The sequence below is a fragment of the Galleria mellonella genome, unplaced genomic scaffold (genome assembly GCF_026898425.1).
Source record: "Galleria mellonella isolate WM207_F2 unplaced genomic scaffold, CSIRO_AGI_GalMel_v1 utg184, whole genome shotgun sequence".
Taxonomy (NCBI): Eukaryota; Metazoa; Arthropoda; class Insecta; order Lepidoptera; family Pyralidae; genus Galleria; species Galleria mellonella.
The window spans coordinates 3,071,851-3,091,820 of NW_026442025.1; the positions used below are offsets into that span (position 1 = coordinate 3,071,851).

Consider the following 19,970-nt stretch of genomic DNA (forward strand, 5'->3'; position numbering starts at 1 on the left):
TCATATATAATGAATAATATTATATGTTGAATCAATAATGGATACTGAAAGATAGGTTTATTGTAATAATTTTTTAAAATTGCTTTAATTTAGTATTATAAGTTGTGAATTTCTTTTATTGTTTTCTTTTATATTGACAAATGTACAGAGAGACCACGTAATAGAGAGACGTTACGGCCATTTAATAGATATCTGAATCTTAATCATGTTTGAATTAGGAATAGATTATCCATACTCATAGTAAAATTTCTTACCTTATAGTGTCTTAACGGCTTAACTAATCACTATGAAATTTGGTATACACGCACTATACGGGATGAAGAGGGACATAAGCTATTTTTCATCCCAATTGGTAAATATATCCCGTTTTTGCGGACGAAGTCGCAGTTCATTTTAGCGCGTAGATAAATCTTTATAACATGCCTTTACCATCGTGCCAGTTGGAGACAGCATTGGTATCGATGTAGTAGTAACCGGTAGGTGTACTGGCAGGTGCTGCCGAGCCTGTGCGGGCTGGGCGAGACGGGCGCCATGGCGGGCGCGGCGGCGCTGTACCGCGCGCTGGCGTACACGACGCTGAGCAGCAGCGCCGTGCTGCGCGCCGAGCGGCGGCCGCTGCTGGGCGAGCTGCCGGCGCGGCTGCGCGCGGCGCTGCAGGCGCTGGTGCGGCTGGCGGCCGTGCTGCCGTCCGTGTGGCCCGCGCCCGCGCACCTGGCGCACCACGCGCTCGCCGCGCTGCACACGCTCGAGAACGCCTCGCCGCTCGCGCACGAGCCCTTCGCCACCCTCGCCGCCCTCGTCATGACCGCCACCGCGCTCTTCTCCAAGCAGGCCGGCCCCGCCCGCCCCACCAACCTGGCCAGGCAGATGACCCTGCACGCGTTGCGCGCCAACATCACCAGGGCCCTCATCGTGCTCGACCTCACCTCGTGCACGAGCGAACCGATGGAACACGGAGAACAATACCGGCCTAAACCAGACCTAGAAAATCTGCTGCCCCTCATAAAGGAATTACGCAGAGGCAAGCTCGAGGACGGGCTGAATGCGGAGGAGGTGTGGGAGAAAGTCAAGGGTCAGTGCCACACGTTTTTGAGGTGCTGCTGTCTCTTGTTCCACTTCCTGAGCGATATAAATCCACCTATGCAGTTGACGGTTGTGGATGGCGACACGTGGGAGGTTATGTGTGGATATCTGGAGTTGCCCACGACGTTTAAGGCGTTGATGGATACCCCAGCGGTGAGGCAGAAGGCCAAAGAATGGGCGGCGATGTCGAACGATTGGTTCAAAGGAAAGATACCCGCTCATATTGTGACTGAACCCAGCGAGCCTCCGAGATTGATACCACTGCCAGACGACTTCTCGGAGCTGATGAATGTGGTTTCAGAATTTTCATGCCCCAATTCAGAGAAGGAGGACAGTAAATATCCAACTATGTGTTTAGTGTGCAGTCAGATATTGTGCTCGCAGAGTTATTGCTGCCAAATTGAAATACGTAAGGTAAGGTCTTATTACTTCTTTTTTTATCAGTATGTATGCATAGATACAAGTGTGTATATAAACACATGTATGTAAGTGCTGTTATTCACATTCAATTCTCTCTGTCTACTCCTTAAGGGACTTTCAATTATAATTTGTATTATAATATTTAGAAATGTATGGATCCCGAGTCCAGTCGATTCCTATATATAAAAAAAAAAACTCAAATATATTTCAATATATTACATTGTTTTAAATTTTTGGCTTAAATTAAATTCAATTTTGTTATTTACATTGTAAATTACATAAATAAGAATACATCAGTTACACTATCAAATTGCATTCATTGCCAATTAGCTTGGCAACAAACATTTTGTTCATCTTACATAAAGAATTGTCAAAATCAGTTCTCAATTAGTGTTGTGATATACTTACACAAATCGTTTGTTATCTTTCAGTTGACGTTTCTTCCCGTTTGATGGACAATTTGTTGTTGAAATTTAAAATTTGGAACTGATATTTAGTGGATTTTGTTGATAAACTGCGAAGGATTTGTTTTTAGTGGATTTTTCAGTTTGTAGCGTTATTTTTTATGGACAAAAATAGGATGGTAATTCTGTTTGTGCTACTGCGCAAGGGATGATGTGATGGTCGAGGATAGAGTCGAGTCAGGCGGTCCACTAGGAGGAATAATTAGAATAAATACTTTCCAGCCGCGGACCGGCAGCGGAGGTGGCGGACGCGGCGGGCGCGACAGCAGCACGGAGCACGTGGGCGCGGCGGTGGGGCACGCGCTGCGCTGCGGCGCGGGCGCCGGCGTGTTCCTGCGCGTGCGCGACTGCGAGCTCATGCTGCTGGCCGCGCCCGCGCGCGGCGCCATGCTGCCCGCGCCCTACCTCGACTCGTACGGCGAGACCGACCAGGTGCGCCGCCCACCACCGCCCACCGCCCACCGCCCACCGCCCTACTGCACACTGCATGCGCTTCTTACAAAACGCCCGATAAAAGTTTCTTTAGGCTCGCCAACTCACACTTGATACCCCCGGTATTGCACCCGTTCGTAGACTACGGAACCGCCTACCATTGGATACACCGGCCGCTTACATACCAGCGTGTACTTCAGTGATATTAAAAGAAAAGTATACGTTGACAATTTTTTCTAATATCAGCCGTGGTTGCCAGGGCCTGCGGCGAGGCAATCCCCTCCACCTGTGCCCCGAGCGCTACGAGAAGCTGCGCATGCTGTGGCTGAGCCACGGTCTCCACGAGCACATCGCGCGCGCCGTCGACACCTCGATGCTGGTGACGCCGCCGTGGCCCAACATGTGATCGCGCACGCTCGCATACATGCTCGACATGGTCGAGCCGCCGCGCACGCGCTCACGACGGTATTTCAGGAGTCAATGACTTAACTAAAATGATTGTAAACTTATTGCCAATTTTCGTTATCACCGTTGAAGGGTGGTGCTTCGTGACTGTAATCGGTATTGTAGGACGAGAGGTGTTTTAGAAATTTGATCCAATGTCTAAATGTTCAATATAATGAAATTACTTATTGTGCTATGTCCAAATTGTGAAGGAATTTACTGCGTTTGTAAATGCTTTACATGACAACATTTTGTAGAGAATGTTTTGCTGATACAACTGTTAAGAAATATAAGCAATGTTACAAACTTCATGGTCTTACATCCCAATACACGAAATTAAAAAAAAAAAAAATAATATTGAATGGTTTAAATGTACTCTGGTAACAAATTAGAATGTTCCTCAACTATCACTGAAATTTTGGTTTAGGATTGTAAACAGGGCCGCTATTAATTTGAATCTATTAAACCACACGTTATAGTGAACAAATTTCACCAAGAAATATACGATAAATACTAAAATAATTTTGGAACTATTCGTAAAAATCATTGTTATCAATTTTGTATGACAATTAAAAAAAAATTTTTTTTTGTATTTATTTCAATTATGTTCCTTGGAGAAAATTCTTTAGTTTTATTATTCTATATGATTGTATTTTAAATCATCACTACCGTTTTATACAATTGACACCAACTAACGAACAATTGTTTCGTGGTACTGATTCCATTGTTAAAAAAAGTTGATCTATAAAGCAATAACAAATAGAATAAGGCAATAGGAGAACGATGTTACTCGCGGAAATCGTTTTGTCGACTGTACGTACACAGATTTAGAGCCTATTTGTCTGAGTCTTTTTTTTTTTAATCGAATTTGACTATTAATTGCTTAATATTGTACAAATTTTGTTTAAATTGAAATTTCTTGTTATGTATAAAGATTAATTCCTATTACTTTTCTGTATTCTACCATAGTTTACGCCATATAAGTTGACTGCTCTACTTACGTAATTTTTAGTTACGATATTTTAAAATTTAATTTAAAAAAAAAAATTAACAATGGTGTTTTAATTATTATAATTTGTACGTCGTATTATTAACATGTTGTATATAGTTACACGCACAAGCTTAAATTTTATAATTATTGTTAGTAATTTTCATTTATCCGTCTTAATGAGAGTGATATTAAATTTATATAAAATTAACACAAAGGAATGATTGGGAGCCTGCGGGCGGGCTCGAATTGTGGCTACAAAAAGCAAGATAGTTAGGGCAGTTAAGAAAACTTGAGCTATCCCAAGCTAAGAATATCTTTAAAATTGTCTAAACCGACAGACTAAGGTCAATTTTCAAATGATAACAAATAGAAATAGGTGACTTCTGTGTCACCATTTCGTAGGTCTGCATTGATCCAAGCATGCATCCATGCATATGAACTCTGCGATAGATAATATTTCAACTTTTCCCAGATGCATGTGGAAGAATTTCGATTTCACTCTGGTTTTAAAATAATAAACAAAATTAAATTACTGGCTTTAATATAATAATCAAAATAAGTTTACTGACTTTAAAATAATAAACAAAATAAACTAACGGACTTTAAAATAATAAACGAAATGAACTTATTGTCTTTAAAGTAATAAACAAAATTAACTTACAGACTTTATAATAACAAGGCAAAAAAATTTGGTTTTAAAATATTAAATGGAATAAACTTAGGATTTTTAAATAATAAACAAAATAAACTTACTGGGTACCTGGTGGATCAACACGCGAGCTTTGCCTCTGGTGTTGCGATGGCCAAGCTTGCTTGCCGCCGCGATGTTGTCTTTTAAAGATTTACATTATACATTTTAATTTTAAAAATATTAACATTTTCTATTGGGTTTTTATTAATGGATGATAATGGAATGATAACCCCACCTGCCCTAACTGTATACGCTGGCGAGGCACCAGTGAGGGACGATAGGTGGGGAATACACTTGGAATTCAGCACGATGGTTTCCCCACCCCAGGGTGCGAGTGACATTTCATAGACATGTCGAAGACTGTAAATATACGCTTCTTTAGGGGGCCACCTTCCCTCGCCCACTGGAAAATAATCGGAAATACGAGAGTAATTGTATCTATTAAAATATGTATTATACGTATGTCTTTTAAATTTGTAATATTTTAAACATCCTGGAGTTTTGTAACTATTATAATTTTTAAACAATGCATATTTGTTGCTGCAATTTTGTGATTTTTTTTTTATTACTAATATGAATCTTATTATGTAGATGTTACAGTTATTAATTAGATATTAAAGCAAATCTTTTTACGTTCTATCCACTATACTATATAATCAACTTGAAAGGATACTGATCGAGGCAGTTTGTAAACGATGAACTTCGGGGCTTATTTCAAAATTGGAACTTGATACGTATGGGTCACGTGACCACTGACTGGCCAGTTTTGTCTATGACATTTTAATGGCAATGTGCAGGGCAGTTAAATTGAATTTGTGAAATCGTGAGGCCCTGAGTACTCTTGATAAGTCCCCCGGGTAGTAAGGTAATCGAGGGTAGTGTTTGATGGGCGCTTTTATAATTTATTTTATTTTACCGTCGTCATGTTGTAGGAGACTATATGCAATTGTACAGAGGCCCTTTTGAACTTCCGTGGACGTCCATGATATGTATTTGTTTTTCATAAAGGTGGAATAGTCCATCCGTCTAACGGTATACAACGGCGGGGCACCGGTGAAGGATGGAGTTTGGTCAGTAGGAAATAACCACGATGGTTTCCAAGGGGTACCGCGTGGAGGTCGACCTGATAGCGTGTGTAGTAATGGAGACCAGTTTCTCTAACATACTCCAGCTCCCATATTCTCGCGAAAAATACAATTGTATAAGTATTCGTTTTCCTATTATATGGTACCGAACGGTATATTATAAAGGTACCCATTCAGTAGTAAAAACATGAAGTGATAGGAGGTAGGCAATGATTTGTGCAGTGTCTCCAGGACTAAAAAACATAGTCCAAGAGACACGAGTAAAGGCTGTGTGATTACTCAGTATGCATATTTTCTCTTATATTATATAATATAGTATGGGTACTTGTGACTTGTTATCACGCACCCAAGAGCGTAGACACTGTGAATTTAGTCAATAATTGTAATAGATTATATGATTTGTTTTTAATTATATTGTAAATGAAATTGTGCAATTTTTCTTTTTCTGTGTGTTGTTTTCATATAATTGTGTTAGCTAGCATATTATATAGATACGAATTGTAAGTTTGGTAATATAAACATTGCCCTAACAATCTCGAAGGCTTTTCCTTGATGTTGATTGTGAATCACATGATATTATGCTATAATTTAATTAACCAATAAAGTTTTCTTTTTAATATGACGAAAAATATGTTTTTTTTTTATTGTACAACCCATCTGTCATTTGCGCATCATTTTTTTTTTATTTACAACACGTAGCAAACGAGCATGCGGCTCACCTGGTCATATATAAGTGACTACCGTCGCCCATGATCACCCACAACACTAACGGCATTGCAGGTGTGCAGCCGGCCTTTTAAAAATTGCATCCAAAGATTTACCTCTCAGCCGCGATCCGCATTTCATAAAGGTTGTTGCTGCAAATTCCAATATTGCAGTGTAAGCAAAGAGGTTGAATTATACACAATGTAAATTATTCCCAATTTTGCTACTTCAGCCTGCAAATCAGAATTTATAGGGGAACCTTAATTGTTCTGAGGATATCCTGTGTATTTTTTTTTAATTATAAATACACAGTTCTACAGTTTGCCGAGTGACATGTGCTTCTTTATTTTTGTATGTAGCTACTTTTAACTAACTTCTTTTATTAGATAGATTGTCTCCTCCAAAAGATTACAATAGTAAACTTATTATAAATATAAATAACTACATGAAATAATCACAATGAGAGAACAATGGGCGACCTTATCGCTAAGAGCGGTCTCTTCCAGGCAACCTTTGGATGGAGAGGAGTAATTATAAACCATTTGGTGGGAGGCACGATGAAAAATTCTGTTAGTTCTAAATATATTAATTAATTTCCATCATAATATTGGCCATTCACTATCTACTGCTGAACACAGATTTTCCTAGAGAATTTTGTAGTGGTTGCCACGTTTGGTATGTGGTTTAGCAACCGCAGTTAAACCTTGGTGATATTTTAAAAGGGACTCTGCTGCCCAACTCTCGACTATTAAGTTTTTTTTTATGCAACTTAGAATGGCAAACAAGCTGACGATACACCTAATGCAAAATGGTTACCACTTTCACCTAGCACGTCGCCTATAGACATAAACAGCAGCATGGACATATTATACTGTTTCGCTCATGATACCCCCCACGCATTGCCATTCCTGAAGACTTAAGTATTATTCCTCTGTACAATTGACCCAATTTTTTATTTAATAAAATTATAGAACTAGATACTATAATTATTTATGACAACTCAATTTTTATTTAAAATTATTAAATAAATTTGATTAACCACAGTTTTTACTGTAATGCTAGCTTACTTCTCGTATGTTGAGTATTAAAAAACAGAAATCGACTTTTTTTTTCAAATCTCTTTTAAGTTTAACAAAAAGTGTGACCACGACGTGATTTGAACACGCAACCTCCTGATCTGGAGTCAGGCGCGCTACCATTGCGCCACGAAGTCGATGTGGGAAACGTTGAAAGTACGAATGTGACTGTGTAAACTATATAATAAATAAAAAAAATGTCATACAATAGGACTGAGATGGCCGACTTGACTAGACCAAAAAATCTATTGTTTACTGACGAAACCCTGTGCGATCTACCAGTTACATACTTCTTGAGATCACAAACGAAACAACTATTTCAATACACAATTATGTAGTATTGTAGTATTCTTTATTTTATTAAGAGGTAAAACAAAACTGAATTTTTTTTAGTAACTACTAATTTATATTAGTGTGAGCATTGCGTCTGAGCATCTTCTGCTAGATTAGCAAAATATTATACTTTTTGCTTTCCCACGATCGAATGGACTAATGGATCGAATGGTCGCAATCGACCGATTGGCCTCCCTGCAATAGGGCATTATATTTTGTTTAATTTCAACTTGATACATAAAAATTTAAAATTTTTGTTATTAAATAATATGTCAAATTGAAAACTTATTAAAATAGGAAATACTTACTGTTGTTTAGTATTGGAATCAAAAGTATTTTTAATCGGTTAAAACCTTTATTAGTTGTATCTAGCGGCTTCGCTGACGAATCAGTACATTAAGTATCCTCTATGCGAAGTTAGGATATAACCTACTCGTGTACAGACTTCCATTCGAATCTGTTCAGTATTTTTTGCGTGAAAGAGTAAAAAACACCCATCCAAAAAAAAAACAACCTCACAAATTTTCGCAAGTAACATATGCAGTGTAGGAACAATAACAAAAATAAAATAACGATAAACAAGAAGTATATATTTAATTTCACATTTAATAATACACAGCTTACAATATAAATTATTCGAAATATATTTTCACATTGGGATGCTGGAATATGAAATTTACATGTCAAAATAGGGATGATTTCCATCAAATGAAGCGCATAGCATCGATTCGGAATGGATACGAACGGACGACGGAGCAACAGCCGATCGCAACCGACTGGACACCGATGCATACGATCGGCTCGGTACCGTCGCTTGCATATGTATCTGTCTCTGCGCCTAGGCAAAGTTTCCATTATAGTGTAGACGTGTTCTAATTTTGGAAAATAGTTGACGTAGTATTGTTGGCTTTTGCATTAGAAAATAATAAAAAAATACAGAGGACGAAAATAAAAATGAGTGGTTCCACCAAAAGGGTCTGATTGGATATGACAACAGGCGAACGGAGCCGATCGCGCGTCGAAGCATGCTTTCGGCTACAATCACGTGTCGTGAAGACACCCGCGGTCAAAATGCTAGGCACAGCTTGGTAATATAGACTTTAAATACTGTGTACACAATTTAATATCATTTAAAGATAGTAAACTCCGTTCCGATGCAAGCCGTTTGTTGGAAATCATTCTACAGGGTTGAACATGGCTCGATATTCCAGAAATTTCTTTGAAATGAAATGAAATATTTTTGTATGGTTATGCATAAAAAAAAAAAACAAATAACATATAATCTAAGATGTAGTATGAAACGGAGATAATACTTTTAATATGTAATGAGAGGATTTTATAATGGAAAAACTACAGAAAAGTTGAGGAGACAGACATTAGCAAAAAATGTATTTTGAATGTAAAAACAATATGTCAAAAAAATATATAAATTTCAAATGACAATCTATCTATCTATCCTATTTAAGAGCTGCGCTCTTGTCGGTGGAGCTCTTGCCATTCACTACGATTTTCAGCGAGCCTCTTCACCTCTTGATACGACACGACACCATCTCCTTCCTTGATCTGCCTGATGTAACTATGCCTCGGTCTCCCTCTTCCCCTCCTTCCTACTATCTTACCTTCTATTATAATGTTCATAAGTTCGTCGTGTCGTATCAAGTGTCCCAACATTAAGAATATAAAAATGTAGCAAGGAGTTCATTACATATAGTACGTAGATTATATAGATAAAAATTGGGTAATTTCTGGCAGCTAGTTGTCAAATTAGTTGACCTGCTTTTTTCGAAACATTTGTATGGAAACATTCTTTTTTAATTATAAAGCACTATTATACCTACTTGTACCGGTATTATACATTACCTTAAGGTTGTCTTGAAAAGATTGCTCTCAGCAATAAGACCGCCTTACTGTACGTATACAATTGTATCGTTATGTTTGTAAATTGTTTTGTTTATTTCCTATATTGTATAATGCAAATAAAGTATACTCATTCATTCATTCTATTTATATATAGTAGTACTACATTAAGAAAGCGCAAATAATTGAGAATATTTAAATAAATAAATAATAAATTAAATATTAATATAAAATTTTATTTAAGATATTTTCTGGTCCTATAAATTTATTATATCTATATTTTACATTTCCTTACAGAATAATAATATAATACAATATTCACAATAAAATAATTACATCATAAATGCTATTTGTTGTACAGTGTCAGTAAACTATAAATAATCTACAATAATTTTTTTTTCTATCGACATTTTATACTTAACTAAAAGTCTTTGGTGCATTCTGATAAAAATAGACACTTCAAATATCATTGTTATTGGCTTGGTTACAATACATTTGTTTAATTTTATAAAACTAGATAGACTGATAGGATATTAGGAGCCTTTTATTGTTTCCTCCATAAGATTACAATAGCAAACAATTACAAGAACATATTCCAAATAAGAAAACAACGTAAGGAAAAATAGTGGTTATGGATGCCATTTCGACCATGTCACTGAGATATATCGGCCCGGAATAAAAAGTAACCTATGTCCCATCCCAAATTTATAATAATTGAGCCACCAAGTCAGCAAGGGTTTACAAACAAATTCACTTTCACATCTGTAATATTAGTAAAATTCATACAGAAATAATCTCTTTCAGATATGTCAGCTGGTTTCGGTGTAATTAATTTTATATTAAATGTCTTTAAAATCTAAATCGTTTCCCTAAATCAAATTGTCCCTCAATCCTGGAAGGGAAAGAGACAATAAAATCTATAAGCTTTTAAAAATGGAGGAGTGGAGACAATAACTTTTTTATCTACACTAATAAAATATTATAAGGAGGAAAGATTTGTATTTTTGTGTGTATATATGTTTGTAACGAATAAACTCAAAAGCTAATTTGCCGATTTAAAAAATTCTTTCACCATCAGAAAGCTACATTCACCCTGAGTAACATAGGCTATATTTATTGTTAGAAAAGATAAGGGATCCTTACTAAAACTTTAGTAACGTAACTCAAGGTGTAAAAAAATGCTATAAAATATCTTTTGTGGCGTGCGCTGCGGAAACTATTGGTGATAGAACAAAAGTATGTTCTACAATATTGAAGAAAATATCAATAACTACATAAAACTTAGCGGAACTATATCCAATCCAACTATTATAGTTATGTCACAATAACCACTTATTAAAATGTCGTAAAAATGTCCACCCGTGCGAAGCCGGGAAGGGCTGCAAGTGATAGATAATGCTCGTCCTCGCATAAATTTATATAAGTCAATAATTCGGTGCTTTGTTACAAATAAATATAATAATAAATGTAAATGTAATTAATTTATATATAGTTAATTAATTATATTTGAATAATTCAGTATTATATTTTATTATAATGATTAATTTTAAGTTACCCTGTGTATATGTATTATACAACGCAGACATGGTAGAGATTAGTGGATATTACCAAATATCCTTATTTATATACACATTAATTTTTTTAAACGACATTAAAGACAAACACCCATACTGTTCATCTAATAAATATATGATTACAGCAGCAGCATGGTACGGGTGGCAGCTACCATTTCGGCAGGTTTTATTACCAAAAAACTGCATCGAGTTAATTGGGATTTTAGAACTGAAGTCGACTTCATGGTTAAATAGTTTTTTTTTTTTTTTCTGTGGTTTAAATGATCCGCACCATATAGAAGTGCAAGCTATAGACACTTCAACATTTGGACCGCCGGTTAACTAACAAACCAGCTTCAAACTAAAACTAACGCCATATTCAGCGTATCTCTGATAGGTATGAATATACACCAACGTGTGCGATCAGCGCGGATCGTCTACCGAATTGGGTGCATCGTGTAGATAAAAAAAAATCTGCAATTCGGCGTTCAATCTTCCATCGACGGAATATTGACGCGAGCTGAAACATGTGGGGAGGGGGGGGGGGAGATTTAGTATCGGCAAATGAATATCAGTCAAATGTGATATGTTGCCTTTCCTGTTAATTTTTTTTGTAATGTTTAATTTTTCATGGCTGCGCTCACGGCATGGCCACCGATTTCTCGAGAGCTTGGGAAATCCCCTTTAGGGACCTCAATCCATAACTTGAGGGCATTTCTTTCGACTCTCAACTTATCTTACATCTATTAGTTGCCATATATAATATGTGATAATCTATTAATACTTAGTCCATATTATAATTTGTACTTCTCTAGCTACACAGGCAGCTACTCTCGTTACCGTGCCGAGTCTTCTGACGCCGTAGATTTACCACATTATAGTTTTCTTCGCCCTGTAAAAAAAACTATTCAGATCCAAAAGGTTAAAGTTTTACTTTAATGTAATAACTATCGCCTTGACCTCGCTGAGCGAACGCCTACTTGCGCTTAGCGGCCCGAGGCGCGCAGTTAGGCCCGCGCTTGCGACACAGACGCTCATGATTAAGGGTTCCGAATTGGTCCCGTAACTAGTCGAGCTTTCTCGATCTAATTATACGTAGGTTAAAACGGTAGTTATTATATTAAAATATAAGGTTAAATTTGTTAAAAATATACATACAATGAGCAATTACAATCCGAGTTGATGCTTTCGATAATAATTCGACTTAAAAAAAATTTATGCAATTTAAAAGAGAAAACAAGCTGACGGTCTACCTGATGGCAAGTGGCAATAGTCTCTTAAGGTCGCCTATAGGAATATAGAGATGTAGTAGTTAATATCTGGTAAATTCCATACGCTGAAACAATTGTCCTGACTTCTTTCTCAATTGCTCATCCATCATCATACTGACTGGTATCCCAACAACGTATACAGCTAGTACAAGGGAGGCTACCCTTCCATTATTATCTTATAAAAAACCATGGCTTATAAACACGAACAGCAGATTGGACATCACTGAATATACTGTTATATGCCCATGGTACAACACATAATATATATGTGAAGCAGTTGTGTTTGCATGGCTGTGTTTCGGTTTGAAGGGTGGGATATGGCGTGAATTTACATGGTACAGAGGAATAACACCTGAGGCCTCAGGAATGGCAATGCATGGGGGGTATCATGGGTGAAACAGTATACTCTGTTATGTCCACGGTACTGCTCATGTTTATAGGCGACGGTTACCACTTTCCATCAGGTGGGCCGTCAGCTTGTTTGCCATTCTAAGTTGTATAAAAAAAACATGGTTTCAAATTTAACCATCAAATAAATCTGGTTCACATTGCCTTTAGAATAGATAATATAGACAGATATAAATGATTTACCTCAACACTGACTACCCTTAAGGGTTGTTTGGAGTATAACTTATGAGCTAGCGTCATGAATATTGATTCCACATTGTCACACTCGGAGTCCAACAAAGCTGATGTCTCGAACAACTGTAAAATATAAAAGACTATGGTAAGAATCATAATTTAGGCGTCCAGGGTTAACTTCAGCCAAATTCGATTTAAATAATCCGTTCGCCGTTGGCAGAGAATTCGTGATCATACCTTAGAAATGATATACCAGAATGGTCAAACACAATGAGGTTTCAGACGGGGGAAAGGGATTGTTAGCAGTGGAGTTTGACAGTCCCATTACTAGCAATATACCCTATTAGGTCTACTTCCACGTGGTTCCCCCCGGTAACCATCGTGAACAATTCCTGTTGAATTAATCATAATGGACTAACTGACCGGCTTCATCCTCACCTATCATCCTTCACTGGTGCTCTGCCAGTGTATACCAATAGCGCGGGCGGGGTTACCAATTCATTATCATTTCCTGCCGCGAACACTTAGGTTGCGGAATGACCTTCCTGCCGCAACTTTCGCATGGGGTTCTTCAGAAAGGGCGTATTAAGGTTTCTTCAGATTTGTGAACGCGCGCTTAACATCCCTAGTTTTACAAGCGTCCATAGGCTACGATAATCCCGTAGTTTACCAGCAGACGCGCCGTACTTTTGTTTGCCATGATAGTATTATAAAAAATAAGCATGCTAAACAAGATATGTGAAGTGATACGTTCACCACAACGGCAACAGCCAGATGACTCTGTCTACTGCACCTGGGATTACAGTTGAGAACGCATTTATATTGCTTTAATTATAATATAAAAAAGTAATAAATAAGATGCCGCTCACTTTAAAAGTAATATAATTGCATGGCAACATTCTCATAGACAATAGGAATATTTTATTCTCGTTTGTGGCAATAAATTTATCAATGGTGGTAGAAAAAAAAAAGAAATGAGTTGTTGGTGTCCATACTTTAAAACCATTAAAACTCCATTTATTATTACCTTTTAAATTCTAATTGCATTACATTTACACCTATACTTTTTATTATTCGCCGTGTGGTGCCATCACAGAATGGGCTACTCCTTCCTTACCCATGGGTGTCATAAGACGTAAGGCGTCTAAGGCAGTTTAACAGTCGAGGGATGGTAGCAGTGTCCAGCTTAAAACATCACCAAAAGCTAACTACAATTACTAACTGGCCTGCCAAGAATGGCAACTACTGGCAAAATTGATATTTATAAACTTATGTAAATTTATAATGACATATAATTTGTCAATGTGACAAATTATATATTAATAAAATTCTGCTGCCAAACTTGGCTATGCATATGTGGCAGTAGAAAATTAGTTTACAGTATCAGAGTTGCATTTGTTCCTTAATAGACGACATATAGAACTACACTTTTCACATTTATCATACTATTCATTTATCAAGATGATAATGAATATACTAACAGGCATTCCATACTTGTCGGCGGCCCGCTGCGCGTACGTGGTGGCGAGGCGAGACTCCACGGTGCCGCAGTCGCACTTGTTCCCAACCAGCACGCGCGGCGCCTTCATCAGCCCGTGGGACTCCACCTCCTCCATCCAGCTCACTATTGACTGCAAACATTTGTCAATATGACAAATTAAAATTTTTAATAATGACATTAAAAATAATTTTTAGCATAAATTTAAACTTCTGTATATATGTAGCTGGAGTAGAGCAGCAAGGGACAGAAATTATTGGAAGGAGTTGGAGGAGGCCTTTGCCACAAGGTACTCTGTGTTACGAGATTTAATTTCATGGAAATAATAATGTATATAACATATAATTTTAATAATATAATTTTACGATTTTATTAATTAATTATAAAAAATATTATATTTATAATATATAATTTATTTTAGTGAAAAAAAATAATATAATGTATGCATGCAATATTAATTAAAATCATAAAACAAATTTTGTATAATATTAAGCACAGAATAAATGCTTCTTTATATATGTAACTGTATACATTAAAAAAATGTATGGATAATGGCCATCTATGCCTCGCTTTATTTTTATTTTCGAAATTTAGAAGAACATAATTCCACTACATATAAAAATAATAATAATAATTGAGACTAATACTCAATTACTTACAGGAAAATTAGAGTTTTCCAGATCACAGCATGTATAATTTTTCATAAAAATAATATAAACATATACTTACATGAAATGTCTCCGGTTTTGTGACATCATACACTATAACTACAGCATGCACATTTCTGTAGTAGTGCTAGACCATGGACTTTCTGAATCGCTCCTGACCAGCAGTATCCCATAACTGCAACTAAAAACAATTTTAGGTATAATTAAAAAAAAAATTATTAACCTTTTAACATTACACATTCTTCAGTGAATACTAAATAGGATTCCCACTCAGCATATGCTGTGATAATGAAAAATACCAGAATATAAATCAGGCTCTGGTCAGTTTTATATACAGCAATGAACAAATAATGACTGAAACAATGATAATGAAGCCTTTATTAATTATTTGATAATTATAATTGATAATATATTTTACTAAAAAACAGGAAAATGTATCACAATAAGTTGCTTAGTTTAATAAGTATCCTGTACAATAGCTTTTCATAGAGGGAAATGTATTGTTAGTAATTACCAAATTATATATAAATAATAGCCTCATTGCTAGCAATTTACCCTGTTAGATTAATCTTTATGTTATTCCCTACAAAAATTGTTGTAGTTAATTCTAGATGAAGTTGCTACAATATGCTTTTTTTGATACAACTTAGAATGGCAAACAAGCTGACGGCTCACCTAATGGAAAATGGTAACCATCGCCTATTGACATGAGCAGTACCATGGACATAACAGAGTATACTGTTTCGCCCATGATACCCCCATATGTTAATGCTGACTTGTTATCTTCCTCACATATCATCTGTCACTGGTACCTTGCCAATATAATCCTATAGCATAGGCAGGAGTACCATTCCATTAAAAAAAATATATTTAGAATAATGACATTTTGTTTTTAATTAACTTCAGATTAATAAGAAGGTCATCAATTAATTTTTATTTCTTAAAGTATATCTATAAGTATGTATCTTTGCCCAATACTTAACAACTTGGAATAATTATTTTTCCAATCAACTGAGTTCATTCCTGTACAAGTCTCATATTAACTTTGTTGTGACAAATGACCACCTGATATTTTTGATAATCCACATTACAAAATTATTGTTAAATAGTTAGAATTAGTTTATTATTATTAATGTTAGTTCACTACACAAATATTTAAAACTGTATGGGGTCATATGATAAAAACAGTCTTATCAGAAGGTTAGCATGATATTGAGTTGCTAAACAACAAGGTATTTAAGTAAATAACCCACCAAGCAGGTTACATGCCTTGTATTTAGTTTCACATCATCACATATAATGATTGATAAAACGAAAAAAAAAAATGTTTAATGGAAGTGAGAAGAAATTCACAAGTTACCTTAATATCTTCATTTCCAATACGTATTGTTCTCTCTCTAAAGTCAACGCCGATGGTAGCTTCGGATATATCTAAAAACTGACCCTCACAGAAACGATATGTAAGACAAGTTTTTCCTACGCCTGAGTCGCCTAAAACAATAATTTTGAAAACTTTCTTTTGCGCTAAGCCAGGTATTTGTTGGGTGGTGGACATTATTAAGGTTTATATATACGAAAGAAATAAAACTAAAAAGATAAGAGAGCATATGAAGTCAACAATAATTTAATATCAATATTTTGATCGAAACGTCACAACACACAGTAAATTAAATCTAATACAAGTGTCATTCAATCAGTCTAATATCAGTCAGCTGGCTTTTGATAGTCAACTGTCAATAAATTAATAAAAACTTTTTTAATAAAAATGAGCTGTCACTTAATGTTGCCATCATTTGACAGTACGCGGTTTATAGTAGATACGCAAGTCCACGTAATCTATATGAGAATATTAGCGCGTATGTCATATATTTTTCTAAATAAGATCTTTAAAACCTTACTCAAGTTAAGTAATAGATACTATATGTCACTTTTTTTATACCACTGAGGTGGCAAACAAGCTTACGGCCCATCTGATGGTAAGCGGTTACCACAACCAATGAACACCTTTTATATCAGGGGCATTGTCGCCCGACTGCGCGCATTGTCAAGTCCGTCACATTACTATAGTAAAAAGAATATTTACGTTATTCATTTGTGACATTTATATGATGACCATATGAATGAAAACTCTTTATATATATCTTTTTTACATTCCGATGCCAAAACATACTTCTCGTGCTTATTACGTCTACTACACATACAAATATATTACATTAGTAAAAGCTCTGCTTATATCCTGGGGTGGGTATAAGACAATTCTGAGGTCGGTACGGCTCACCCGGTCGCCCTTTAAATATAACTATGCACATACACTACATATTAGACATTTATTACATACACATAAGTTACACACAATTTTTTTTATAAAAATTCTACAGACGTGAGTTGATGTCGTTTTACCGTTTTCGAACTGTTACATTTTACTATCTTTTGACACTCATATTGAACAAGTATCTTTGCATTTACTAATTGTTAACTAGGACCGGGAGTAATATTACCACAAACATTGGAGTGTGAAGTTTCATCCAGATTGAACACTATTAACGTGTATTGTGTCGTGTCTGTAGTTTCTTCTGCACAGTGGTAAGGTCTCGTTGGTAATTTTTTTTTATTATGTCGTATGTTATAAAGCAACGCCACGCGCTAACATATTTTGTAAGATCGATCTCCACGCGATTCCACCTGAAAAGTATTATGGTTTTTTCCTATTGAATTCATCACAATGATTCAATTGACCTGACCTCGTCCTTATCCATCATCCAGTGACTAGTAACCTATCAGCGAATAACTATAACACAGCCAGGGTTATAATTCCATTTTCATTTATAAAAATTATGATGATGATCTGTATAAGAACCTACATTAGGTAGTAGGAAGTTACATCGTGCTTTCGCTGCCCTATCCACGGAAAATGAGAAATTAAACAGTAATACGGTCACATCCTCCGTTACAATATATTTAGAGTTGTATAGTTCTTTATGGAAATCCGTGAATGAACTTATATAAAAATATTATGTACTAGCTGTGATCATGGTTACGTCTCCGTGATTTAGGTAAAAATAGCCTTAGTAGATTAGGCATGTTATTTTGTTTGAAAATCTACGCATAAGGAGTATATGACAAATTTAAAGATTAGTACTCATTAGACCCTGAAGTGATAACAAAGAAACAAACAAACTCTTACCTAAAATATTAATAGTTATAAACAATGTTAGCTGGATATTTATTTACATTTAATTTTAATGAAAAATACAATTATACGTATGTTCGAATAATATAAATTATTTTGTCATGGTAACATGGTAGTAGATTTTTCAAAACAGTAGTTTTTGGTAGAATATTATTAAATGTCCGACGGGTCACAGAGTGTGACGAGTGTTATGACAAATAACGGAATTATCCTTGAATTTTTAGAACTTATTGTTATTTGATGCAAGGGCAGCTACATATAAAAGTAATAGGCTTTTGGGTTGTTTACTCAACATACAGTTTATAAGTGGTGATTGTCCTAACCTCTAGATTTGGCCAAGTCTGTCTATCTATTCCCTTATAATTACTAATAGAACCACCTAAATTAACGAAGTCACGAATTTAATAAAAGTGTTGTTTACATTCCTGGAAGTGTATAGTGTGCGGGTTCCGTATCTTTTTTATTTTATAATAGTGAAATATCGAAGTTTGATTTTACTGTCGAATATGTGGAAGTTTGTGGTTTTCTGTATAAAATGTGTGTAAATTCAATTAAAAAGATCGTCCAGTGTTATTGTGGTGTATGTGCTCGGATGTTGCCGTAGGATTGCCATGTCCAGGCTCGTCGATTACTTCGTCATAGTGGGATTTGACCACGAGAAAGAAAGTAAGTAGATGAATACTTAAATATCAGATTTTTCCAATTAGATTGTAAATAGATTTAATCTTGTAAATATTAGTGGGTATACTTGTTTAAGATAGATCAGAAATAGTTGCATTAACTAGGCAGTAATTTTAATTGGTAATTTATTTATAAAGTTATTTGCTACAAGTGGTTGCTATTGATAAAAAGTTTATAGAAATAATGTGGTTTTGAATTAATTCATTCTCAACTGCGATATGACATTCCTACAAAGACTGCCACAAAGAATGGTTCTGAACCATTTTTTTTATACAATTTAGAATGGCAAACAAGCTGACAGTTTACATGATGGAAAGTGGTAACCGTCGCCTATAGACATGAGCAGTACCATGGACATAACAGAGTATACTGTTTTGCCTGTGATACCTTCCATGCGTTGCCATTCCTGAGGACTCAGATGTTATTCCTCTGTACCCTGTAAATTCATGCCATATCCCACCCTTCAAACCGAAACACAGCCATGCAAACACAACTGCTATATGGTTGAAACACGAATGGGACAGAGGTATCCAAGCAAACGACTTTTGTACAAAGTCTCCTTCTGGTAACTTGAACAGTTATTATGATTTCTCTATCATCATCATCATGTCAGCCATTATCTGTCCATTGCTGACCATAAGCCTCCCATAGACTGCCATAAGGGACAGTTTAAACTACCTGCATTCACTGATTCCCTGCAATGCATTTGAGGTAGTCACTTGTTTTTAATATTACATACAAAATATAAATTAGTCTACAAGCAATATTCATCATCCGAGTCTATATTAATTTAAGTATTTGATAAATAAATACTTTGTGGTTTCAGCACAAATATTTACTACTTTGTCCTCAATATAGCAAAGTAAACTGATATTACCCTATAACTAACAGCTAATCATGAAGTTCCCATTTAAAAAGTTTACTTGACACTGTTTATAATATATTA

The 19,970-nt window shown here is 35.7% G+C and overlaps 3 protein-coding genes and 1 non-coding gene across 5 annotated transcripts in view; 2 read left to right on the plus strand and 2 right to left on the minus strand.

Annotated features, from left to right (window-relative positions):
- Positions 1–6,241, plus strand: part of LOC113509954 (E3 ubiquitin-protein ligase UBR1) — a 46,159-nt gene extending 39,918 nt beyond the window's left edge. For both annotated transcript variants that reach the window (XM_052893947.1, XM_052893949.1), the window contains exons 26-28: positions 493–1,497; positions 2,190–2,399; positions 2,659–6,241. In XM_052893947.1, coding sequence (XP_052749907.1) covers positions 493–1,497; positions 2,190–2,399; positions 2,659–2,805 — 1,362 coding nt within the window. In that variant the 3' untranslated portion in view covers positions 2,806–6,241. The remainder of the gene's footprint in view (positions 1–492; positions 1,498–2,189; positions 2,400–2,658) is intronic.
- Positions 6,242–7,456: 1,215 nt separating this feature from the next.
- On the minus strand, positions 7,457–7,528 carry Trnaw-cca (transfer RNA tryptophan (anticodon CCA)). The gene has a single exon. It is a non-coding gene; the product is annotated as a tRNA-Trp (tRNA).
- A 773-nt stretch (positions 7,529–8,301) lies between these two features.
- On the minus strand, positions 8,302–16,842 carry LOC113512084 (putative Ras-related protein Rab-33). The gene is given in 5 exon segments (XM_026895857.3): positions 8,302–12,026; positions 12,997–13,110; positions 14,469–14,618; positions 15,215–15,334; positions 16,514–16,842. Coding segments are annotated over 5 exon segments (660 nt in total). The 5' UTR covers positions 16,709–16,842; the 3' UTR covers positions 8,302–11,945.
- A 1,636-nt stretch (positions 16,843–18,478) lies between these two features.
- Positions 18,479–19,970, plus strand: part of LOC113512189 (myotubularin-related protein 5) — a 116,651-nt gene continuing 115,159 nt past the window's right edge. Inside the window, exon 1 of the mRNA XM_052893803.1 lies at positions 18,479–19,009. Within this exon, the coding sequence (XP_052749763.1) occupies positions 18,955–19,009 (55 nt within the window). The 5' untranslated portion in view covers positions 18,479–18,954. The remainder of the gene's footprint in view (positions 19,010–19,970) is intronic.